Below are 27,107 nucleotides of genomic sequence, written 5' to 3' on the forward strand. Positions count from 1 at the left end.
TTTTTAATTTTAATTTATTTACCAGAGAGAGACAGAGGTAGAGAGAGAGAGAGATCACGAGCAGGAGGAAGGGTAGAGGGAGTAGATTCCCTGCTGAGTAGGGAGCCGGAGGTGGGACTTGATCCCAGGACTCTGGGACCATGACCCAGTCCAAAGGCAGATGCTTATCCAACTGAGCCACCCAGGTGCCCTGAGGATCACTATTTCTTTTAAAATTTTTAGTTAATATTCACTGTATTTGGCTGCAAATATATCTTTAACTCATAACTCGAGATCAAGAGTCCCATACTCTACCCACTAAGCTAGCCAGGCGCCCTTAATTTTTGAACATTTTCAGTACCTCAAAAAAGAAAACCAGTGCCCACGAACAATCCCTCCCCATACCTGCCCCACCTCCCTGCTGTTCCCCACCCTAGCCCTTGTCAACCACTTGCTTTTTGTTTCTTTCAATTACCTATTCTGTCTCTTCCATTATAAATGGAATCTACAAAATGAGGCTCTCCATTTTGCATGTTGTCAATGCTCACCCACACTGTAGCATGTATCAGTACTTCATTCCTTTATATGGTCTCATAACATTCCTCTGCACATACGTACCACGTTTATCTGATCCATTCATCCACTGATGGACATTTGGGTTGTTTCCACTTTTTGACTATTATGAATAATGCTTCTAGGATAGAACATCGCTGTACAAGTTTTCATGTGAAGGTGTGTTTTCATTTCTTTGGAATTGTTGGCTATATGGTTAACTAATATCGTGAGAACTGCCCAATTGTTTCTCAAAACAGCGGCAGCACTGTACATTCTTAGTTTTCTTTTCTTTTTTTAATAAAGAACCTTCAGGGTTTCCTCGGTGTCCCGCAAGAGGGCCTGCCCCAGGGCTCCTCCTTGGGGCGGGCTTCTGCGGGGCCCCAAACTCGCCCCACCGGTGCCCAGAGCGCTGGAAGTCCAAAACAGCGCACTTTTGGAAACGTAGTCTGGGCTCCTGGCTAGCTCCTCCCCCGCAGCGCTCGCCGGCAGGAGGAAAACCGACGCCTGGCTGAGGGTATGTGGACATTGTAGTTTTCTTCCTAGTCAGTCCTGCAGAGAGTGCGTTAGGGAAAACTACAATCCCCAGAATGCTGCCGAAAACGGCAACCGAAGAGGCCATTCCGCGAGTAGTGCTCCCGCCCACCCTCCCGTCCGGGCCGCTCTCCAGGGCGTCTGTAAACACACCCCGAGACTGTCATGGAGGGGGAGGAGGAGGCGGCGGCGGCGAAAGGAGGCGTTTTGGGCCGCCTCCAGGGTCCGCTCTGTCATTCCTGAACTGGTCCCTCGTCCCCGTGACTGTGGCATCAGGGAAGCGAACTGTTAGGCGAGAGGAGGAGACAGTCAGAACCATATCGCCTTCTTCCCCCGGGGCGGGGGCCGGGCCGGGCCAGGCCGGCTGAGCCGGGGGAGGGCAGGGGGAGGGAGCGCCTGGCCAGGCCGGCCTGTCCGCCGAGATGGATGACAGTAAGGTAAGTCCTGTGGTTTGCACGCGCAGCTGCCGCCGCCGCCGCCGCCGCCGCCGCCGCCTGCTTGTCGCTAAGTGCTAGACCCGCCGCTGAACCTCAGCCTGGTAGCCACGCCAACACCCAGGAAACACCTGCCTTAGACATCCCTGCGCCTCCAGTTATTACCCCATGGTACCCAACCAGGAATTCAGGGATCGGGGGGCTGCGTCTTTCCAGAAAGGGCCCTCTCCTCTGGAAATTTTTCAGTCCCAGGGCAAGCCTGTTAGTCAGCTTTTCCAGGTAGTGCAAACCCTAGTCCTTGACTTGCCTAGCGAAATAAGTGAAGAAAGTACCGTGCTTTTTCTTTTTGCCTTCCCTGCCCCCCTCCCAGACTTTCTCCAGTTTGGAGACCTTAATTAGGGCACCCTGAACCAGCCCTATTCCCCTTGAAGGTTCCCCTTTATTCTCTCAGGCTCCCTTACTCAATGCCCCATTCATATCATCAGTTCACTCCCCCTCTGAGCTATTTTCCTGTGGTTGGTTGGAACACTCTGCTAAGCTCCTGTTGCTATTCGTCCAGAATCTAACCTCCTCTAGAAAGCCTTCTCTAAGAAAAGTAGTGAATTCCTTCTTGTTAATCTATCTTAATATCTTACCACCATCCCCCTTTTGCCGTCCAAATCACTTATTCCTATGATTCTAACAGGCATTGTTCATTATTGGCTAGTTCATATAGGTTACATATAACCTATTTCTGTCTTTATGTCTATCCACCTTAGTGTTGTCTAGTTTGAGTTCATGAAGATAGGGATGGTTAGCTTATTGATGTTTTAGAATGTTTAGGAAATTGAACTTTTTTTTTTTTTTTTAAGGAGTCAGACTTCTTGACTTTGCCAGTTTTTGAAGTAGAAATCACTCCTTCTCTTGCCTTTCAGAGGTCTTACTTTCCACAGTCTCTGGCATACTTCGAGCTAGGATTTTCCTTTGTTTGGGTGCCCTTTCCCCCTCCACCAAACCATTAATACTTTGCTGCTTTCACGTTTTTGTTTCACTCATCCTTAGAGAGAATGAAAAAATTTCTAGCTTCTCTGCGCTCCTTGCTTTATTCTACATTATCTCTTCCTGTTCTTACAGAAGGCTCTGAGCAAAGTGATAGATGAAGGGAAAGCCCAATGCAGTACTTTGGAATTGAGACTCACCTGGAGAAACAGTTTGCTTGTGAAGTAGCAAACCCTAACAGAAAGTGGTGTTTCCAAGACAGAAAGGGGGAGTTCTGAAAGTTTTCCAGAAACATCAGAAAATAATTTTTCCATGAAAGTCTTGCTAGCTTGATTGTTCAGTATTAATTTTGGAAGTAAATCTGAATACTGTATCCATTCATTATCTTTTGCAGAAAATAATGTTATGGTTCTTTAAGGATGTTAAAATAACATTGTTCTTTAATTTCCGTAATTTGAGGCTCTCACAGTATATTCTATAAAATTTTTATTTTCCTTTTCAGACTTTTGAGACATTTAATAACTTTCTCAAAGTCTTCAGTAGTCTCAAGTCCAAGAAAGATACATAGGATTTGGAGTTATTTTACTTACCTATAAAATCACATAGGAGTTATTTCTAAAACTAGCAAACTGTAGTGGAGGGTATAAAATTGTATTGTTTTCCCTAAGAGAGTGAAGTTAAATCTGGGGGGTAGACTATCCATAACTTACTTCCTGTAGGGTTCACAGGTAAGTAAAATGAACTCAGTTCTCATTCTTTTTAATACATTTTTCTTTTAGAAACCAGCGGTTTCTTAAATCTTTAATCATTATGGAAAAGAAAATCCATTCCACATGTCTCTGGATGGATAGTGCCTCTGTGAATACACAACTTTCACTTTGAATGCACGTCGTAGTTGTGGATGAGTAATATTTAAATGCCATGTACAAGCAAGATCGGACTGCTCTTCCAGCAGTCAGGCAGTATGAAGCAGCCCTTAAGTCTTCGGCACCTCCCAGCCCTGCCTTTTTCTGTACTCTAGTTGTTATAGTCCTGCAGAATTAAATTGTCCTCCTAGCATAGACATCCATATGTACAAAACACATTTTCTCCTCACATTATGTATATATAGGTGATGGAGTCTCAGGTTCCATTTTCTCCTGTGTAAGGGGAGGTGAGACTTGGGGCTTGGAATTATGGTGGTTGTGCATAAAGTATGATGGGAGAGCATAAAGGATGACAAACTGGCTGACAGCAAGGCCAGGGGACTAGGAAGAGGATGAACTGGGCAGGAGCAGCAGTTATAGAGAGACAGTATTTGAATGAGCAGGTCAGGGAAACAGGTGATGATGATAAAGATTCTGTATTCTGAGTTGGGTTTTTAAAATAATCTTTTTAAAGATTTTATTTATTTATTTGACAGAGAGAGTAGGGTGGGTCAGAGGGAAAAGCAGACTCCCCACTGAATGGGGAGCCTGACACAGGGTGGGGCTTGATCCCAGGGCCCGGAGATCATGACCTGAGCCAAAGGTAGATGCTTAACTGGCTGGGTGCCCCTTCTGAGTTGTTTTCATCAGTGCTGACCCAGGTGCCCCTTCTGAGTTGTTTTCATCAGTTTTGATGAATGAGTTTGCCAGGAGCTCTCCACATTCTGTCACCTAGCTTTCTGGAGTCAGAGTAGGACAGATTTGAATGGGAGTGCAGCTTTGCCTTTCTACCATCTAGCAATGTGCCTGATACAGCATAGAGTACTCACTAATAGTGACTGGATTAAGTTGGAACAGAGTGGCATTAAGAAGATTGCCCTGACATACCTGGGCTTTATTATAATCAGTGTGCTCCACTGAGCCACCAGCCAGACTATATATAGACAATGGCACATGGCAAAAGTAAAGCAAGAGGTACATGGGCATCCAAAAGTGGGGGCGTGGGAAAGTGCTAAGTAGCAGAGCTCAAACACTGACTGAGGAGATCTCTTCTAGGCCAGTTGGGAAAGAAAAATCTTGGCTGATTAATTAACCTTTCTGAGTTTCCATTTTATCTGTTAAATGGTCAATAACTTTTTCACAGGCTTTGTTGAGGATTAGGGATAATGCATTATTATAAAGCATCGAGTACAGAGTCTAACACATAGTAAACACACACAAAAAGTGTTGTTGTTACCCAGGAGTGACTTCTTTGGTCCTTGGCACGGTACAGTTGGTACCTGAGATGCTCATTTTAGTAATTCTTAATTGCGTGTTATTCCTAACATTTGCAGCCATGTTTATACCTACACTACCCTTTGTTCCTAACTGCCCCAGATGGGACGGGGCAATGGGATAGGGCATGAAATGAACTTAAGCTGTGTATTTAACTGTCAGATTGTGTGAGAAAGGTAGTCTCCTGAGCCCACCTGCATGTCCACCACTAGGAAGAGGTGCTTATTTTTATGAAAGCTTCTTCCTGACCTGCTACATTCAATTACAAAGAAAATAAAAGTTATTTTCAGAGGCTTTGATCATAGGCAGAAGGTTCTTATTTTTTTATTTTATGTTTGACTTTTATGTTTATTGAATCAATGACTGATGTAAATTGAGATATCCTAGACCAGATGTGTTCCTGCCACAGACTAAGCTGGTAAAAGACTGCCATCCTGTATTGCCTGATAGTTTAGGGCATCAAGATTCAGTTGAGCAACTGACAAGAGAATGGGCCAGGCGCTGGCCACAATATGCTAATTTGGACGCTGTTCTCCTTCATAGACTTCATAGACCTCTTGTCTACCTGTATTACACACAATTATCTGAAAATAAGGTTTCTCACACCTTCCTTACCTCTTAGGTAAGAAGATAGGGTCTTCTGTTCCATTCAGTTGTTCTGAGTAGCATTGGTTCTCGCAAAAATTTTAACTTGGCCAAAAAATGTCTTTGACATTCCCAGATCTGTCCTTTGGACCCTGAATCCTATTGACCCTTTATCCATCCTTTGCTGTAGGTGGAGCTACCCGCCTTGAGCAGTGCCACAAAACCCAGATATTTTCTGCTTTTCCTATTCTCCTCTTCATTAGTGCTATCCACAAGACCAAAACAGAAGAGTCAGCTCCTCTACTAAACAAATCTCTGACAGATTTAATGTGCCTTCCTTTCCTGTCTAGGTTACATGCATATTTTACCTAGGGTACCTCAAAAGATAGTTTTAACCCTAAGGAGTAATTTCAATAATTCAGAAACCAGTTGAAATCTAAGTTTACATATTCTTATTCAGAATGATTAGCTCTTTTAAGGTTTTCAGAAAAGTTTATTCATTCATTAATTCACTAAATATTTGTTGGACACCTAATATGTACATGCATTATGCTAGACAGATACAAAGGTGAAAAAGTTTATAACTATTCTTGGGAGCTTACATTTCATTAAAGGGCTAAGCAGACATATACAACAGTCATTACAATATAGTGAGGTAAAAAATAAGGGCAATAGAGGCAAAGTGCTTTTGGAGCAGTAGGAACTGGTGCCTGTCTGGGCATGTCAGACACGGGTTCACACAGTAGGAGTGAATCTGTGAGGAAGAATAGGAGTCCCCCAGAAAATGGGAAAGAAGGAATATCTTGCACTGAAGCATACTGCACTGGATAATAAGTATTACGCTATAAGTTAGAGCAGGAATTGGCAAAATTTCAGTAAAGAGCCATATAGTAATTATTTGCCGGCCATTTTGATCTCTGTTGCAATTACTCAACCCTGCCAGTTTAGCACAAAAGTAACCATAGGTGGAACTTAATGACTGGGTGTGGCTGTTTTCTAATAAAACTTTATTTACCAAAACTGGCAACAGGGTGGGCCAGCAGGGCTATAGGTTACTGACCCCTGAGCTAGAGCATAAAGCACAAGTAGAGGCATGGGCAGAGATAAGGTTGGTAAAATAAGCAGGGGCCAGATCATGATATGCCTGGCAAGTTAAGCTAACAAATTTTGGTCAGTATTTTTCAAAGTGTGGAATAAAGAAAACACCTGCTGACCCAGAATCTTGAGAATGGGGCTTGGGAATTTTAATTTTAATTAGGCTCCCCAGTTGAGTGGCTCATATGCTTACTGAAGTTTAAAAACCAAAGCCATAGATGTTGGGGAGCCATTAAGGATTTTAAAGCAGAGCTGACAATATCGGATGTGCGTCTTTGAAGGAAATAATGCTAACGGCTATATGGAGAATGGATTAGGGTAAAGATGTAGGAACTGGGATAAGACTAGAAGTAGATGGTGCAATTAGGAAAGAACATGGATTTTGGCATATAACCAAAGTTCAAATCTCCTTTCTACCACTTTCAAGCTGTTAGGATTTTGGACACATTATTTCATCTCTTCCAAACTGAATTTCTTCATTGGATGGGTTAATAAAACTTTAATAAATTGTGAGAATTAAATGTAATAACAGTTGACCCTTGGGGCATCTGGCTGGTTCAGTCGGTAAAGCATGGGACTCTTTTTTTTAAGATTATTTATTTATTTATTTGACACAGAGAGAGAGAGTGAGAGAGAGAGCACAAGCTGGGGGAGTGGCAGGCAGGCAGAGGGAGAGGGAGAAGCAGGCTCCCCGCTGAGCAAGGAGCCTGATGCGGGGCTTGATCCCAAGACGCTGGGATCATGACCGGAGCCGAAGGCAGCCACTTAACTGACTGAGCCACGCAGGCGCCCCAAGCATGCAACTCTTAATCTCAGGTCGTGAGTTCAGGTTCCACGTTGGGCATAGAACTTACTTAAAAAAAAAAAAATCAGCTGACCTTTGAGCAATGCAAGTTTGAACTGCACAGATCCACTTACACGTGAATTTTTAAAAAATATAGTACAGTAAATATATTTTCTCATCCTTATGATTTTCTTAATAACATTTTCTTTTCTCTAGCTTTATTGTAGGTTTATAATATATAATACATATAACATACAAAATATGCATTAATTGACTTTTTATGTTATTGGCAAAGCTTCCAATCAACAGTAGGCTAGTAGTAGTCAAGTTTTGGGCGGAGTGAAAAGTTACAGATGGTTTTTTGACTGCTTGGGGGTTGGCACCCATCACCCTCACGTTGTTCAAGAGTCAGCTGTATATATGTGAGCCCATACCAAAAGAACTTAGTACCTCATGGGTTCTCGATAAATGCTAGTGCTTTCTGACTCTGCACCAGCTCGGTTAGATTGCTCATAAGAAAGGCCTGAGCTAAAGACCGTATGAGACTATTACAGTTTGGGTTGTGGTTGATGGAGCATGCATAAAATCCTTTAGGGATGAAGAGAGTAGACAGAAGAGAGAGCTAAAGACACAAACCCTAGAAAACAATAAAATGATCAGAAGGGGCTGAGGAATAGGACTCAGCAACATAAACGGGAAAGGAGAGGTTAGTGACACAGGAGAACGAGAACAAAAAGGGCTATTATGCCATTTATCTAAGGGAACAGAGAATTTTAAAGAGCGGACTTAGTCTACAATATGAGATGCTACAAAAAAAAGGGGGGGGGGTCAAGGAAACAGTTAAAAAGTATCAGTTGGACTTGGAAAATAGGAGATTGTTTATGAACCTAGCAAGAGAATTTTCCCTGGAGTGATAGGGTGGAAGCCAAAATGTGGCGGTTGAGAAAGAGGTGGGCAGGAAAGAAGCAAAGACAATTAGGTATAGACCACTGTCAGTGAGTCAGTTTGTAACAGTTTCAGGCATCGCTCAAATATATGTAGTATTACATTTAGCCTCAAACAATCATAGCGGGGGGCCAGGGCAGGCATAGGTGTTGGGAGAGGAGAGGCAGGAGTTAACTCAGTTCAGAGAGGCCTACTTTATCTTCTTTCTCCTTCCGTTGACTAGAAAAACTGGCAGAAAGGTTAGCAGCAGGAAGATGTGATTAGACTTTCTTTCTGAAGATCTGGTAAATAAAAGGCCTAACCCACAGCTGTGAAGGAAGTTTTGGGAGTCTTAACACCAAATGAAAATGCAGCTACTTGTTTTTTCTTTAAAGTGGTAAACAGCACTAGCTGGGAACATTCATATCTATCTTATTTTTCTTTAAGCAGTTGGAGATAACTTCTCACTTCACGTTTTTAAAAAGAGTGAAACAAGCCCTCCTGCTCTTTTTTGTTTTTAGCTGGAGCTGTTGCTACCTACCCCTTCGTGTAAATGCGATAATTCTGTTAGACTTAACAGCTTGAAACTTTTATGAGTTGCCTTAAGAATTAGAGCATTAGGATGTAAATAAGTGCAAATAGGGTGGTAAAATAGTTAGGGGTTCTTAACTGGTTTTTCAGATTTTGTATCCCTTATGAGGGAGCTTTTTTTTTTTTTTTTTTACGGTTTCTAGAAGTTGGCAGTCATAGTAGTGATATCAACTTAAGTCAGTTTCACAGTGTTCCTAATTTTTCTTTGCATTTATTTATTCAATGATCAGTCTTTTAATAAATGCCTCCTAAATGCCTGGCTCTGGGCTGGATAGAGTTGAGGTTGTGGAAGTAGAAAACACAGCTTTTGGGCCTGAGGAGCTCACGTTACTTGGAGGAGATAGAACTTAAATCTGTGAGGCCACTAAAAAAATCAATATAACATATAAATTCAATGTGTTCACTATATGTTCCAGACATTGGGAGAAGAAAAATGACATATGGGAAGAGGGTGATTGTCAGGGAGAGCTTCAGAGGAAGAGGGCTAAAGCTTACCCTAACCAAAGAAAGCGTAACAGTTGCTGTTCCGGATGTTGGGGAGATGGAGAGAACATTTAGAGAAATGGTGAAGATAGGAGGGAATGCAGGAGATGGGGTGAGGTCCTAAGGAGGCATGACTTGATATGATGCCCCTGTTGGGAGTAAGAAAGAGAAGATTGGCTTGGTGAGCAGGAGCCTGGATGAAGTGGGCTGAATGGTGGCCCCTATAAAGATATATCTGTGTCCTAATCCCTGGAACCTGTGAATATCACCTTATATGGTAAAAGTGAATATTACTTATTCGGGAAAAAAATGTGATTCAGTTAATGATTTTGAGAGGAAGAATTTATCCTAGATTATTTGGGTGGGCCCTAAATCCAATGACAAGTGTCCTCATGAGAGTGAGGCCAAGGGAGATTTGGCAGACAGGCGTGAAGGCAGTGTAACCCAGAGGTAGAGATTGGATCGATAGGGCCACAAATCAAGGCATGCTGATAGCTGCTAGAGGCTGGAAGAGGTAAAGGATGGATTCTCCCCTGTGGTCTCAGAGGGAGTGCAACCCTGCCAAACTTCTAGCCTCCAGAACAGAAAGAATACATTTCTGTTGTTTTAATCACCACCAAGTTTGTGGTAATTGTCCCAGCAGCCACAGCAAACTGATACACTGGATATGGTGACCTAGTAAGCAGTGCTGAGTCAGAGATCGTCTCTTGCGCTGGAGAGTAACATGGCCAAAGGGCCATTAAAGTTTATTCTTTCTGTAATGATCAGATACTACTTTTTTACAATGAAGGAAAATACAGCAAAGTTATTTTAATAAGCTGAAAAGAAAGCTTAACTTGGCAGCTCTTTGCAAGATGGATTAGCTAGGAAAGTGGGAGTGGAAAAGGAGAGATGGTAGGAAGACCCACTGAGAACCTATTGTAATAACCTGTGAGTGGGGCTCGGACTAATATGGGTAGTAGGAGTAGAGAGGAAGAGCTAAATCAGAATTTTTTAAGGAATAGATTGGCATGACTTCAGTTGGTGGGCATGGAGAGCCACAATAGTAGAGGGAAATTTCAAGGAAGCATAAAATGAAAAAGTTTGTTAGTTAACCTCTTCGCCACCACCCTCCATCAAGTGGCTAATGTCACAGTGAGCTGGAGTAGATGAATGACTTTGTAGCATTAATATAGTAGTGCATATTAAAGCACCTGTCAGTTTTAGAGCCTTTTCAGGGCATGATATGATCAAGTCAACCAGTCCTACCATGAAATCTGGGGGAATAGTCATACTTGATGATAGTGAGTTAACTCATGACAAGTTGCTATGATGCAAATCAGGGGTCCTAGGTTCTGGACCCTGCTCTGATACTAAAATTCTCTGGACTAAAATTTTGTCATCTATAAAATAAAGAGATCACTATGCATCTCTGTGTGTGTGTTTATACATGCATCCCTCCACTCCTGTATACACTGATATCCTGCCCTTTATGATGTTATTGTTTATTTCATGTCTGCTGCATTTCGTGAGTCTATATTCCTTACAGTTTAGGACCCCATCTTCTTATATTAATATTCCTGGAGTTTCACAGAGTTTGGGGTGTGGTAGGTGTTTAATAAATGGTTATTGAATAAAGGAATTAATTTTCCCCTCTTTACCTGAAAAACATGAGCATAATGCTGTTTCCCCTGAAATGGTGTGAAATAACATGAGATAACATGTAGAGTGCCTAACTCAAGACCTTGTCCATAGTGAGTCCATAGTATTTAGTCTGGACACTGGAGCCTTCCTCACTCCTCTTCCTATGAAAGTTAAAACTTGTTGGGGCGCCTGGGTGGCTCAGTCAGTTAAACATCTGCCTTTGGCTCAGGTCATGATCCCAGGGTCCTGGGATTGAGCCCCACGTCTGGCTCTCTGCTCAGCAGGAAGCCTGCTTCTCTCTCTCCCTCTACCTGACACTCCCCCTGCTTGTGTTCTCTCTCTTTCTCTCTGTCAAATAAATAAGTAAAATCTTAAAAAAAAAAAAAAGAAAAGAAAAACTTGTTGACTGGGAAGCCTGTGCCATCCACACTCAGGCCTTTGCAGACTAGGTTCTTTTCTTTCTCTGTAATGGTTAAATTTAGAATTATCAGGAACTCCCTCTTGGCTAAACTCATAGATTAGAACCCTTAGGCTTGACCCCTCCCCTCTATAATATCCTTTCTCCTCATAAGCTTGCGTCTCCATGCCACCTTGATACTTCCTTTTCTGCTAGTCTTTCTGCTTTTTAAGATTCATATATTTTTTTAATAACACTATCTTTTTAAGATAACAGCTTTATTGAAAAATAATTCACACAAAAAAAATAATTCACATACCATAAATTCATCCTTTTAAAGTATACAATTCTGTGATTTTTAGTACAATTGACTCTCAAACAACCTGGGTTTGAACTGTGTGGGTCCACTTATATGTGGACTTTTTTCAGTAAATACAGCACAGTACTGCAAATGTATTTTCCTTATGATTTTCTTAATAACATTTTCTTTTCTCTAACTTACTTTATTATAAGAATATAGTATCTAATACATATACAAAATATGTATTAGTTGACTTTTTATGTTATCAGTAAGGCTTCCAGGTAACAGTAGGCTATTAGTAGTTAGGTTTTGGGGGAGTCAAAAGTTATACATGGATTTTTTTTTGACTGCTTGGGGGGTCAGTGCCCCTAACCCTCTCATTGTTCAGGGGTCAACTGTATATTTACAGAGTTGTGTAGTGGTCACTACTATCTTTCCAGAACATTTTCATTACCTTAAAAAAAAACCTCTTATAAATAAACTGTGGTATATCCATATAATGTAGTATTATTAATCAGTAAAAAGAAATGAACTATTAAGTCACAAAAAGACAGGGAGGAACTTATTATATGCATATTGCCAGGTGAAAGAAGCCAGTTTGAAAAGGCTACTTACCACGTGATTCCAACTATATGACATTCTGGAAACACAAAACTATAGAGGTAGTAAAAAGTTCAGTCGTTGCCAAGATTTTGGGGGCGAGGAAGGGAGGAATAGGTGAAACATGGGATTTTTAGGGCAGTGAAAATATTCTGTATGATTCTATAATGGCAGATACATGATACATGCATTTGTCAAACCCACATAGAACTGTACAACACAAAGAGTGAACCCTAATGTAGACTTTGGATTTATTAATAACATTGGTTCAGCAATTGTAATGAATGTACTACACTAATGCAAGATGTTAATAATAGGGGACACTGGAAGGGTGGAGGGAAAGGGGATATATGGGAACTCTGTACTTTCTGTTTAATTTTTTATAAACCTAAAACAACTCTAAAAAGCAAAATATATTAATTTTTAAAAGAAAAAAAAAGGAACCCTTTAGCAGCCACTCCCCATTCTCTCCTTCCCTTCCCCCTGCCCTAAGCAATCAATAATCTACTTTTTATCTCTATAAATTTGCCTTTTCTGGACATTTTATATGAATGGAATCATACAGTGTGTGGCCATTTGTGTTTGGTTTCTTTTACTTGGCATAATGTTTCCAGTGTTCATCTATGTTGAACCATGTATCAGTACTTCATTCCTTTTTATGTCTGAATAATGTTCCATTGTATAAACACACTATATTTTGTTATCTACTCATCAGTTGATGGACATTTGGGTTGTTTCTACTTTTTAGCTATCATGAAATACAGTCCTATGAACATGCATTGTACAAGTTTTTATGTGGACATGTTTTCATTTCTTCTTGGGATATACCTAGGAGTGGTTATATATCTAGAATTGCTGGTTGTATGGTAATTCTACGTTTAATATTTTTGGGAACATGCAGATGGTTTTCCAAAATGGCCACCATTTTATATCCCCACCAGCAATGTATGAGAGTTCCATTTCTCCATATCTCCACATGTTATTGGCTGTTTTTTATTATATAGCCATCCTAGTGGATATAAAGTGTTATTTCTTGGTTTTGAGTCACATTTCCAAAATGACTAATGATGCTGAATGTTTTTTCACATGTTTATTGGTCATTCATATATTTTCTTTGGAGAAATGTCGATTCATATACTTTGCCCACACTTTAGCTGGATTATTTGCCTTTTCTGTTGAATTGTCAGAGTTCTTTATATATTCTGGATACAAGTCCCTTATCATATGTATGATTTACACATATTTTCTCCCATTCTATGGGTTGACCTTGATGATGGTCTTTGAAGCACAAAAGTTTCAAAGTCCAATTTATTTTTTCTTTTGTTGCTTATACTTATGGTGTCATATCTAAGAAACCATGGCCTAATCCAAGGTCACAAATTTATTCCTATGTTTTCCTCTAAGAGTTGTATAGGTGTAGCTCTTATATTTAGGTCTTTGTTTTACTTTGAGTTAATTTTTGTATATGGCGTTTTGTAGGAGTCCAGCTTAAATCTTTTGCTTGCAGATAACCAGTTGTCCCAGCACCATTTATTGAAAAGACTATTCTTTTCCCATTTCTCTTTTGTTGTGGCACCTTACTGAATATCAGTTGACCATAAATGTAAGGGCTTATATCTGGATTCTCAGTTCTTTTTCATTGATATGTATGTTTACCCCTGTGCCATTGCCACACTATCTTGATTACTGTAGCTTTCTATTAAATTTTGAAATCAGAAAGTGTAAGCCATCCAATTTTGTTGTTTTTCAGGATTGGCTGTTTGGGTCCTTGTATTTCCATATGAATTTTTTTATTATCTTGTCAATTTCTGCAAAAAGGCAGCTGGGATTTTTTTTTTTTTAAGTAATCTCTATACCCAACATGGGATGGGGCTCAAACTCAGGACCGTGAGATCAAGAATCAGATGCTCTACCAACTGAGCCAGCCAGGAGCCCTCAGCTGGGATTTTGATAGGGAGTGTGTTGAATTTGTAGATCAATTTGGGGAATATTGTCATCTTAACAATATTAAGTCTTTCAATCCATTAACATGGGATGTCTGTCTTTTTATTAGATCTTTAGTTTCTTATAATAGTGTTTTGTGGTTTTCAGTGTACAAGTCTTACACTTCTTTTGTTAAATTTATTCCTAAGTCATTTTGTGAGGCCAATATTAGCCTGATACCAAAACCAAACAGAGATACCATAAGAAAACTACAGACCAATATGGTTTATGAATATAGATGCAAATACCCTCAATAAAATGCTATTCTAAATGGAATGTTTTTGTGCTATTCTCAATGAATGCTTTTATAATTTCATTTCAGATTGTTCATTGTGTATAGAAACAGAGCTAATTTTTGTTTATTGATCTTGCCTCTTGCAACCTTGCTCAACTCATTTACTACCACTAATAGTTTTTTGTGGATTCCTTAGAATTTTCTTTTCTTTTCTTTTCTTTTTTAAGTAGGCTCCATGCCCAGCATGGAGCCAACAGAGGGCTTGAACTGCTGACCCTGAGAGCAAAGACCCAAGCTGAGATCAAGAGTTGGATGCTTAACCAACTGAGCCACGCAGGTGCCCCAAGAATTTTCTATATAGAAGATCATATTATCCCCAAATAGAAATAGTTTTACTTTTTCCCTTCCAATCTGAATGAATTCTCTTTTTCTTGCCTAATTGCTGTGGCTAGATCCTCCAATACAATGTTGAATGGAAGTGATAAGACAAGATCTTTGTCTTTTTCCTGATCTTTGGGGGGAAAGCTTTCAATCTTTCACCTTTAAGTGTGATGTTAACTGTAGGTTTCACGGGGTGCCTTGGTGGCTCAATCAGTTGGGCATCTGCCTTCAGCTCAGGTCATGATCCCAAGATCTTGGGATCAAGCCCCATGTTGGGCTCCCTGCTTGGTGGGGAGCCTGCTTCTCCCGCTCCTGCTCCCCCTGCTTGTGTTCCCTCTGTCTCTGTGTCAAATAAATAAATAAAATCTTTTTTAAAAAAGTTTAAAAAATTACAAAAAAAATATGTGGGTTTTTCATAGGTACCCTTTATCAGGTTGAGGGAGTTCCCTTTATTCATAGTTTATTGAGTGTTTTTTTTTATCATATGAGGTGTTGGATTTTGTCAAGTGCTTTTTCAGAGTCTCTTTAAGAAAAAAAATATACCTTTGGCCCTTTTTTCCTATTGATATGATATATTACAGTAATTGATTTTTGGTTGTGACACCTGCCTTTATCCCTGCGATAAGTCGCATATAGCCATGGTGTATAATCCTCTTTATATGTTGTTAGATTCAGTCTGCTAGCAAATATTGAGGATATTTGCATCTATATTGACAAAACATTGATTTTCTTATGACATCTTTGGTTTTGGTATCAGGCTAATAATGGCCTCATAGAGTGAATTTGGATATGTTCTTTTCTGTTTTTTGGAAGAGTTATAAAGAATTAGTGTTAATTCTGTAAATGTTTGGTAGAATTCACCAGTGAAGTCACTTGGACCTGTGTCTTTTCTTTGTGGGAGATTTTTCAGTTACTAATTCAATCTATTTGTTATAGGTTTATTCAGATTTTCTGTTTCTTCTCAAATCAGTTTTGCTACTTTGTGTCTTTCTAGGAATTTGTCCATTTCTTTTAGGTTTTCTAGTTTTTGGCATATAATTTTTCATAGTATCCCATGTAACCATTTTTATTTCTGTAAAGTTGATAGGGATGATGTCTCTTTTGGTCTTGATTTTAGTATTTTGAATTGTTTTCTCTTGACCAGTTTAGCCAGAGTTTTGTTGATTTTGTTATCTTTTTGAAGAACCAACTTTTGGTTTCACTGATTTTCTCAATTGTTTTGCCATCCTCTATTTTATTTATGTGTGGTCTGATATTTGTTACTTCCTTCTATCAGCTTGCTTTGGGTTTAATTTGCTCTTCTTTTTCTAGTTTCTTTTCTTTTTTTTTTTTTATTTACTTGCGAGAGAGAGAATGAGAGACAGAGAGCATGAGGGGGGGAGGGTCAGAGGGAGAAGCAGACTCCCTGCCAAGCAGGGAGCCTGATGTGGGACTCGATCCCGGGACTCCAGGATCATGACCTGAGCCGAAGGCAGTCACTTAACCAACTGAGCCACCCAGGCGCCCTCTTTTTCTAGTTTCTTAAGGTGGAAGGTTAGGTTATTGATTTCAAATCTTCTTTTTCAGTTTAGGCATTTACGGCTCCCTCTGGGCCCTATTTTAGCTGCATCTCATCAGGTTTTGGTATGTTGGGTTTTCCTTTTCATTCATCTCAAAGTAGTTTTCTCATTTCCCTTATGATCTCTTCTTTGACCCATTCATTATTTAGGAACATCTTTTGTTTTTATCTGCTGTATTTATTAAATAATAAGTGTACTAAGATAGAATTATATTTGAACTAAGATAGAATTATGTGACAGTCCCTGGTGCTTACCTTCTAAAAATAACATCTAGTTTTAGCTTGTCTCAATGGAGAAAGTATTAAAAAAAGAAAAAACAACCAAGTAGTTAACAGAAAAGTAGGATCTTCACTCTTAACTTGCTTATAATAAATAGATTTGAACATTTTTAACATATAATGAAGACAAACTTGGTATTGCAAAAGCCCTACTGAAATCTAACATCTCTACTATCCTACCTTTGTGTAATAAATTCTCTGTGGAGAGTGTGAAAAAATCAATGGCTAGTAAGTTTGTTCACGGTGAGGGCTAGGGACACAAGCTTTCTGAGTGTTTCCCTTGGGGCTTTCTATTTCTGGCTCACAAATGTGTGTGTGGGGGGGTGGGGGGTGGAGAAGTAAAATGGGTAGTGGATAAAGATACCACTGTTTAAAGATAGCTATTTAAAATTTCATGTGGCTCTATGTGAATAGAAATAAAACTAGAATAGAAAAAGCTAAATTTCATATTATTTTCATAGTTTTCTTTGGCGTTTGTGTTGGTGCATAAAATCAGTACTTTTACTTAGCCACATTAATGTACTTCCTTACAGAAGAAATAGGAGAGAGCAAGGGGACAATGTGGTAATCACTGAGTTTGTGAAAATTTTATGAAACATTGGTAAGGATGATTTTTGGCCCAGAGATATTTGGGAGGAATTTGTGAGGTTGATTTCAGTTTTCGTTTCTGGTTCCTTCATTGATTTCTCCTAACCCTCCCCTAATCATTACGGCTTATGAAACATATGAAGTTCAGTTGTTAAGGCAACTAGTATACCAACCCACATTTGTATAATACGTTTTTCTTTTCTTTTTAAAAAAGATTTATTCATATATTTTGAGCAAGAGGGCATGCGAGTGGGGGTAGGGGCAGAGGGAAAGAGAGAGAGAGCATGGAGCCCGACGTGGGGCTTGATCCCACAACCGTGAGATCATGACCTGAGTCGAGATCAAGAGTTGGACACTTAACCAGCTGAGCCACACATGCGCCCCTGTATAGTATTTTTCTTTACAAAATGCTCTTCTACTTAAGATTCCCAGTAATCCTGCAATATACCTGATTCTCTTGAAAACTGGTACACTAAATCGATTTTAGCTGGCACCCAAAGCCAAAAATTCAGTCTACCATTGAGGAAAAAATTAAACTAGAGAAGTGGTGGTTATGTGGTTTTGATGTAATTTTACAGGAGAGGACATAAAATACAGGAACCCTGGATTTATTTACTATGCCTTGCTAATTAAAAAAAGAAAGGAATAAAATAATATTCCTACCATGAAAACTAAACAAAGGGTTATAACTGTTGTTGGATTTTTATGACTGTGTGAGGTTTGTTTAAAAAATCGGTCAAGTCTCTGAAGTACACTGTGTCCTCTTGCTGGTTTCTCAAAGGCAGCCTCTCCTGAATTAATTACAAACAGCAATATATGAGGTATTAGGTTATAGTATGGTGTGATTGATGATTCACTTCACGACATAGAGAACAGATGTGATTACCATTTATTTTACTATAGACCTGAATTTATGCCGTAAATATATTACTTTTTAAAAACTGTAGCAATAGCAAATATACTTTATTTCAATGATTTCAAAATATTTCATTAAAGTTGTGTGGTTTTCTGAGGTGAATGTTATTATATTGGAATAAAAACATGGTGATGCATCTTATAAAAAGCTTTAAAAGACCTGTTTTTGGTTTTGTTTTTAAGAAAGAGTGTTAGGGGCCCGGGGAGGGGGGCTGTGGAGGGGTGAGGGGCAAAGGGAGAGGGAGAGAAGCAGACTCCCTGCTGAGCACAGAGCCCCATGCAGGGCTCAATCCCACAACCCTGAGATCATGACCTGAGCTGAAATCAAGAGTTGAACACTTAACTGACTGAGCCACCCAGGCGCCCCTAAAAGACCTATTTTTGAAAAGTTGAAATTAATTTGGGAGTAGTACTGAAGCAGCTAGCTTTGCAATAGTGCTGGAAAGGAAAGTTTTTACCCAGAGCCTTGGAGTATTCAGTCTTACTTCAGAGCCACCCTATAAAATGCACGATGCAGTGGTTGTCTGGTAAATGTGGCTGATTCATATTTACAGTTCGGTTTTTAACCATTATACTTAGTAATGATCTGATCTTTATAGGGTACTGGGCATTGTTGGTGTGTGATATTAATAGTGGTTTTCAAACAAACAAATGAGAGTTTTTATATCCACATGAATATTGAGTTTGAGTTTCATTACCTGGTAAAGTTGCTACTTTATTCCAGTGATTTGTGAGTGTTTGAGTTTTGCATCTTCTCTTTAACAATTGCCTTTAAAGCCTCAGCAATATTCCTTTCAGAATACTGAAGTTGTGACATTTTTATTCCCTGAGGGTAATTTTCAGAAAGATCTAGACATCATTCAGAACCTCGTCAGATAAAGTAGATAATCTGAGGCAGACTGTGTTGTAGCTTGTAAGAAACTAGCTCTAAAAGCACTTTCCCAAAAAACTTGTTCATTGGAATAAATGTAACCCCTTTCAAGGTAATTGCTTTCAAGAAAACTTATTTGATGTACAAGTTCAGGTTGATGTATTTAAAAATTCATCACATTTAGCTCATAGTTACATGTTGTATAAGAACTTGGAGAGGTTCCAAAGCTAAACAATGAAGAAGATTAAATTACTTTGTCAGTGACCAAAAAATTATGCCATTGCAGGTAAATGAATAACAGAGATATTGAAAAGATGTCGTATGACCAGTGGGAGCAGGTAGAAATCTCCTGAGACAGTCTAGGGTTATAATTAAAGGCTTGTAAAGGCAGGAGAGAATTATCCTGAAGATGTCAGGGACTTGCTGTGTGTTCCTTTGGACTCAACAAATTTGAAGAGGGACTTCATAGCCAAATTGCTTAGGATACATATTTATAAGTATATATATTATATAGGGCACTTGGGAGGCTCAGTTGGTTAAGCGTCTGCCTTCAGCTCAGGTCATGATCTTAGTGTCCTCGGATCAAGTCCCACATCAGGCTTTTTGCTCAGTGAGGAGTCTGCTTCTCCCTCTTACTCTCCCTCTCTCTCAAATAAATAAATAAAAATAAAAAATCTTATAAATATATATATATAGTATATATATTTGTATATACATACATACAATTTTTATACAGATTTTATGTTTCTAATTGTAAACATCTAAAAATCATAAAAAGTACAGATGAGAAAAAAGCTATTTATAATGACACCTGTCAGAGAAATCCTTATTGATGTTTTAACAAATATCCTTTCTTCTGGATGTTATTTTATAATGTTGAAATCACACTGAACTTAGAATTTTAAATACTGATTTTTTTTTTACTTACTATTTTCTCAAGTCAATAAAAATTCCTTGTGAACAAAATATTTAGTGGCAGTCTTTTAGATTTTAGTATCCAGCTACATATGGTTCATAAAGTTTATTGTTAAACTACTTAAAGTTTATTATTGAAGAAATAATGAAAACTTACAGTATTTCTTCTCTCACACTCATGGTATCAAAAGTATCAGGAAAAAAATCAGGAAGCAAAGACTCATAAGGCATTTCATGGGATTATGCTTTCTTAGTTTCATCTATTTATTATTTGTAAATGTTTTCCTTACTAATATGCCGCCATAGTCACTTTCCTAGAAACAGAACTGAGAGAAAAAAATAGTTTCTTTTCTCTCTTGCTGAAGGTGGTTGGAGGCAAAGTAAAGAAACCTGGCAAACGTGGTCGGAAGCCAGCCAAAATTGACTTGAAGGCAAAACTTGAGAGGAGCCGGCAGAGTGCAAGAGAATGCCGAGCTAGGAAAAAACTAAGATATCAGTATTTGGAAGAGTTGGTATCCAGTCGGGAAAGAGCCATATGTGCCCTCAGAGAGGAACTGGAAATGGTAAGAAAGTCCACCAATAAACACATGAAAAAATCAACCGAAGCTTAGCAGTCAAAGAAATCTACATTAAAATATGAAGATACCGATTTTCACGTATGCGTTTGACAAATACGGGAAAGAATATTAATCTCTTAGCCAGGATGTAGGCACAGTGCTGGTGGAAGCAGAATGTACATGACTATTTCACTGAGGGACTGTTTATCAAAGAAAAAAATGAAAAATAACCCAAATGTACAACAATAGGAGATTGGTTAAGTAAATTATACTAATTCATTTATGGGACTACTTTGCAGCCAGTAAAAATCACAATGCAAATATATATTTACTGGTGTAGGAAGACATTACAAGACATTATATTGCTAAGTGAAGAAAGCAATATAGCAATATGTAACAATATGTATAGTATATCATTTGTATTTAAACATATCTATTTATTCAGCATGTTTCATTCATTCATTAAGACCTTGGGTGGTGGCTGTAGAAATGTAAAAGAATAGAAATCTCATTACTATGACCTAAAGGGAGGAGGTGACAGGTTGGAGAAGAGAGAGAATGCTACCATGATTATTACAAAACTGGGACAGGCTACTACCTCAGCATTTTAAAAGGCAAGAAATAAGGTTGGGGCCTGAAGAGAGTCCAGATACATACAATTCAGAGGCTGTGAATTATTTCTCACATTCTACAGCATAAGCCATTTGAGGACATAACCTTTGAACTGACTAATCTTTGTATACCCCCAAAGTCCATAGTACACATTCTGATAGAAAGTAGATGTTCAGTGAATGTTTATGAAAGAGAACAGAAGTTACAGAATTACTGTTTTAGGAGTAGAAATGATAATGGGCCAGCAAAAAGAGGATTCTAATTAGTGGCACTGTGGGGAGATGTTCTTTTCACCAGAGGGTCCTTCTGAGTCTGAAGTATTATCTCCATTATTAGCACAAGAAGATCCTTCAGCTGTTGCCTACCCTCTTCTGAAAGATGGCAAGCCTCATACATGTGCTACGTGGTAAATAGGAAATGCGGTGGAGGGTAGGATTCCCAGCAGCCAATTTGACCTCTAGTTATGGGAGTTACTACGTCTAGGATTTCTACCACTGGTTCCTGAACTCTGACTAGTAAAATTTTACTTAAAAATATTTTACATATTTCAGTACAAGCAGTGGTGCATGGCAATGGACCAAGGAAAAATCCCTTCTGAAATCAAGGCCCTACTCACTGGAGAAGAGCAGAGCAAATCTCAGCAGAACTCAAGCAGGCACACAAAAGCTGGGAAGACAGATGCTAATAGCAATTCCTGTGAGTACAATGAGTGGGAGAGTTTATATTTAGAGGACCATCTTAAGGTAGGGTTTCCATGGTATGTCATTAAATAAAATGTTGATTTTATTTGTAATACACTAATAAGCAAATGAAATAGTGTTACATTCTAAATATTGAAATGAATTTTACATGGGATCTATGAAGAGTTATTTCTCACGTTCTACAGCATAAGCCGTTTGAGGGCATAACCTTTGAACTGACTAATCTTTGTATACCCCCAAAGTCCGTAGTTTTCCACAGTGGATGAAATCTTCTACATTCCCACCGGTAACATATGAAGCTTTCCATTTCTGTACATCTTGCCAATGCTTTTTATTTACCATTTTTAAGAACTATAGCCTTCCTAAGATGTGAAGTAGTATCTGATTGTGTTGTGGGTTTTTTTTAAGATTTTATTTATTTATTTGACAGAGAGACACAGCGAGAGAGGGAACACAAGCAGGGGGAGTGGGAGAGGGAGAAGCAGGCTCCCTGTAAAGCAGGGAGCCCGATGTGGGGCTCGATCCCAGGACCCTGGGATCACAACCCGAGCCGAAGGCAGATGCTTAATGACTGAGCCACCCAGGCGCCCCTGATTGTGGTTTTGATTTGCATTTCTCTGAAGAGTAATGGTGTTGAACATCACTTCTTGTGCTTGTTGGCCATTTGTATATCTTCTTTGAAGAAATGTCTTAAGTCCCTTGCCCATGTTTTAATTGAGTTGTTTTTCATTTTGTTGTTGAGTTGTAAGAGTTCTTTATATATCCTGGGTTCTAGACCTTTATCAGATACATGATTTGCAGATATTTCTCCCATTGTGTAGGTTGTCTTTTCACATTCTTGATAGTGCCCTTTGGTGCACAAAACATTCAAATTTTGATGAAGTCCAGTTTATTTTTTCTTTTGTTGTTCATGTTTTGTCGTATGTAACAATCCGTTGCCAAATCCAAGGTCATGAAGATTAACCCCTGTGTTTTCCTAAGAGTTTTTGGTTTTAGCTCTTATATTTTAGGTCATTGATCCTTTTTGAGTTAATTTTCTATATGGTGTGAGATAGAGGTCCAATTTAATTCTTTTGCATGTGAATATCCAGTAGTTCCAGCACCATTTGTTGAAGAGACTGGAAAGATTTTGTAATGAAGATGTCATGGATTGGTTTCTTCATCATTGTGACTGCTTTGGGAGCACTTGTAACAATTAAAAGAAAATGTTATAAACTCTATCTTTAAAAATTTTTTTTAAGATTTTATTTTTTTGAGAGAGAGAGCGGGGGGAGGGGCAGAGGGGGAGGGAGAGGGACAAGCAGATTCTGCGCTCAGCGCAGAGCCTGATGTGGGGCTCGATCTCACAACCCTGAGATCATGACCTGAGCCAAACCAAGAGCCAGCCACCCAACCGACTGAGCCACCCAGATGCCCCTCTTTTAAAATATTTTTATAAAATTGAAGGGTTTGCTTTTTGATAGCTTTTCTTAGATGAGGTAACATTTGCCTTAATCTAAACTGAATTAATGAAAAAAAGCCAAATCAGCTCAGTTTTCTTTCAGTCTGTATTTTAAAAAAGCCTTTCTCTGTAGATACTAAACAAACAAAATGCATTTTAAAACATTAACCAAGCTTCATTGACTTACAAGCATTCTTACACTGGTAACTTTGATTTATTTTTCAGGGTGAAGATTATATAAAATGACGAGTCACTGATTGAAGTCAATATTCTGATTCCTATGGAGGATGAAAGGGCAAGATTGTACTTCTTGGCTCCATTTACAACCTACTGCTCAGTAGTCATCTCTGTAAATCTGCAATTTCTACCAAAATCCCAAAGGATTTTGCTTTAACTTTCAACACTTAGAGAATTTATAAACATTCAGATCTGTTCTGGTTGGCCTTGCCACCCGTGGCATCGAACATGTTGCAATGCTTGAAAACACAGGAGTAGAGAGAAGTGGGTGAAGATTGTATTTTTGCACCTTAACTCCACATTGCTTTATTGGTTAATTTATATTCTTTCCATGTATTTCATGTCATTGTATGTGTATGTGTGTTTAGGTGTCACCTATGTTTTTGATTGCCCTACAAAGAGAAACCAAATGGGCTGATAACCAAGTTCTCAGCCTTAATGGACCTAATTTTATTTGTTTATATTTACTTGAGTAATGTTTATTTTCTGCATGAACCATGATTTCTCCTGTGAGCCATTCCAGCATAAGCTGTGAATATGTATTAACAAATATATACATTTCTATTTTTATAATCCATAATGATATGCCTGTTTTAAATAATGTACGTGTTAACAAAATCCATTAGGAAAGCCCTCAAGACAGCCTCTATTTAAAACTTTTGTTGCTGTCTTCTCAAACTATATTTATAAAAGTTTGCTAGGGCCTAGTCCATACTTGGAAAATAATTAGTCAAATTTTATTTTTAAGCAGGAAGTAACCTTTTAGGCATTTCTGCAGCATACATCATCTTGACAACCTAGAGTGTTGTATGTATGTACGTATGTATGTTTGTATGTATGTATGTGTTTCTATCGTATGTCTGTATATGTATGTGGGGAGGGTAGGAGTGAATGTTCACACACATTGCCTTGTGTAGTCAACTAACTTGGAGAATTTTTCTAAAGAAAATAGGATGAAATTAGCTGCTGAGATCGAGTTTCTGCCTCAAGAGATCTGGAACAAAATGAGGGAGAAATTGCTAGTAGATCTAATGGCTGTAGGCATAACCAGAACACTTAGTTTCTTCCCTGACATGAGTTTCCGTATGAATGTGTTCTGAGCCAGGAAGAAACACACTGTGGGTGTGCCTCTGGTTCAGCCCTGACGGCGCCTCCGCTCTGGAGCAAAGCACTGAGCCGGCGTTGTGCACGGCTCGGCGGCTGGCAGGCCGGGCAGGAGGTGCACAAGGCCAGGGTTTCCAGTTCCCATCATAGCTACATTTACTTTCTTCCTGACTACCAAACACAGTGATGGTTGAGGAATCAAGCTCATCATATTCTACATGCAAACAGACTAGGAATCTTTCACTATCCCCACTGAGACACTTTATCACTCTCTCTTCTCTTTCCCATCGTTAAATCAGGAGTTGTGTTCTCTGTTGCTGCTAAATTATAATTGTTCTTAGCTCTAATGAAGCAAATTTTTGGCTTCTAAACAGTATGTTTTGTTATGAAATGGCAGTTTAAGAGGAGGCATCATAGTCTAGATTGTGAGATGGAACAAGAGATGGACCACATAGTTTCAGATTACAAGGTACTCTCCCCCCTTCTCTTAGGCCACACGTTTGAATAAAGTGCTTCCCTTTAGCCTGAGTTCCTGAAGATCTCTTGTGTGTAGGTTGCAAACTCAGATCTAGTCTAGTCCTGTGTGACTACTGATAGACCACTAGCCCCGCCTGTTGGGTCTCTCTGTGTTTTGGAGGACTGGGGATTTAAGAGTATTTAATGTCTTTTTAGGATCACAAATATAAATAGATTAAAGATTGTTAATATACTGACCTTCAGAATTTAAGTGTTTTAAATATAGTCTTCAGATTATAATGGGTATGTTTTTGCCATCTGGTCTACTCAAATGTATATTTTTATTTTGCAAAACAACCCAAGATTTACTCTGTGTTGCTTTGTTCAGTACCTTTTGAATTCCCCAGAAGAGTTGTTTTCAAAGCAAACATTCCAAAATGAATGTGGCTCTTCAATGGAATGTCTCCATTGTGCTTGAAGTACTTCTTCTCTGGTTGTAACTTTAAATTACAGGGTCATTTGAGCAACCCTCCACCCCCACCCCCAGTATCTTTACAAGAGCAGTGACTTTGTCCTCAGGTAGAGGATGTGTGATTTTGGATGAAAGTAAATTACAACTTACTGAGTTTATTCCTAAACTGATCTTTTTGGTATTTTAAAGTAGATCATACCAAGAGAAAGTTCCTTGGTCTTAAAAAGGAATGTTTTGATTGCTTTGGGTATTGTGCTGGCTGCACGCTTTGGCCACTTGAAGCATGTTAATAAATGTCACTGATTAAAACAGCTGGAGCATTTCTTTTCCCATTCCAGTTAAGAAGCAGCATACTGAAATCCTAGCATCTCTCACTTACTGTAATGACAACATCCGGGCTGAGAGAGAACAGAAGAGGGTGAGAGAATCATTGAGCTCTGTCCCTCTGGATCCGTGCTGTTCTCTTTGCTCCCTGAGTAAAGAGAGTAATGTTTTCTTTTTCTCTTTTTTTCCCCCCAAAGAAAGGAAGGTAAGGGGAAAATATATATTTGTGTATTTAGACCAGTCATATTCTGTCATTAACTTAGCATAGACCTGCCATATATTAGAACAACTGAATATAATATGGAGTAAGTTTGACCAGGTCAAGTTTTAGGATATAGTTGACATTCTTAAAATTTTTTTCCTATTTTATCTAAAACCTGTCTGTTGTATCTAAATCAGAATCTGTCTTACTGCAGCAAATTCATATCACTGTGTACCAGCTAATTGACAGTATTTATCAGCATCACCATTTAGCATTTTATTTCATCATCTTTGAATTATGATAGACTTGATTTGGCTCATTACAAAAAGCATAGGTTTAAACTGGACTTAGCTTTAGTTAAAATAAAGGCAAAGAAAATTTAAAAACATAAATACTATATTTCACAAGAAATCAGTTGCATATTATCAATTACATATTTAGTTTTAAAAGAGGAAGATTATTAATCCACGTGGTATTGGGGGCATTGAGGGAATTTTTCTTTCTCTGAAGAGCATTGTACAATTATATTTTTATGAAAAATAAAATATCTTCACCAGAGACATCTCAAATGGTCTGTTTCACAATACTGAAATATGTCTGTGTTAGCACAGAGTAGTAAAAAGAGTGAGATTGAGGCAGAAGAACTGGTCTTGGATCCATTTTCTGAGTCACCTCTTAGCCTGTTTCCTCATCTATAAAAAAGGGGGAGGATAACTTTCACAGAGTAATTGGCAGGCTAAATAGGAGTTATGAACAACTGCTTCTTAATTAGTAAAGAACTACATTAAATTTAAAATAGTCACATATGCCTGGGTTTGACTATTGTTAGGATTTAAATCACTGAAGATAAACGTATTTATTTAATGAGCTGGAATTTAAACATGTAGGGTTGTAGGTATCACATTTCTGAAGTCTTTTTAGCTTTATCATTATGTCTACCCTGGAATGGTATAGTTGGAAGCCATTGTTAGCAATAATAGCCTTCTGTTAATTAAGCTAATTTTAAGAACAATTAGTGTTCTAACTGGTAATAATCCTATAATCTGCATAAAGCAGGTTTTCAGGCTGCTAGGTAACTTGGTTCTCTTTTCCCTTATTCCATCCATTTTACTTAACTATAGAGTAGTCATGAATCAGAGCCAAGACTGCCATGTAAGTTTCTGCCAATTGTGCACTGCACAAAGGCACTCAGTTGAGGAGGTGAATGGGCCTAAAATCTAGCTCACATTCCCTGCA

General features: G+C 38.7%; 2 protein-coding genes across 4 annotated transcripts in view; one reads left to right on the top strand and one right to left on the bottom strand.

The window, feature by feature from the left end:
- Window positions 1–27,107, bottom strand: part of DUSP16 (dual specificity phosphatase 16) — a 170,690-nt gene that overhangs the window by 113,141 nt on the left and 30,442 nt on the right. Inside the window, exon 1 of one of the 3 annotated variants that reach the window (XM_078075622.1) lies at window positions 598–947. The exons of the other annotated variants lie outside the window; for them this stretch is intronic. The gene's annotated coding sequence lies outside the window, so the exon portion shown is untranslated. Of the gene's footprint in view, window positions 1–597; window positions 948–27,107 lie in introns of those variants that run through there. 3 annotated transcript variants of the gene reach the window in all.
- On the top strand, window positions 1,177–26,429 carry CREBL2 (cAMP responsive element binding protein like 2). The gene is made up of 4 exons (XM_036112036.2): window positions 1,177–1,502; window positions 20,131–20,328; window positions 21,486–21,630; window positions 23,302–26,429. Exons 1-4 carry the CDS (start codon window positions 1,488–1,490, stop codon window positions 23,304–23,306), a joined length of 363 nt encoding a protein of 120 aa, XP_035967929.1. The 5' UTR covers window positions 1,177–1,487; the 3' UTR covers window positions 23,307–26,429.

This window comes from Halichoerus grypus, chromosome 6, assembly GCF_964656455.1.
Source record: "Halichoerus grypus chromosome 6, mHalGry1.hap1.1, whole genome shotgun sequence".
NCBI classification, from domain to species: domain Eukaryota; kingdom Metazoa; phylum Chordata; class Mammalia; order Carnivora; family Phocidae; genus Halichoerus; species Halichoerus grypus.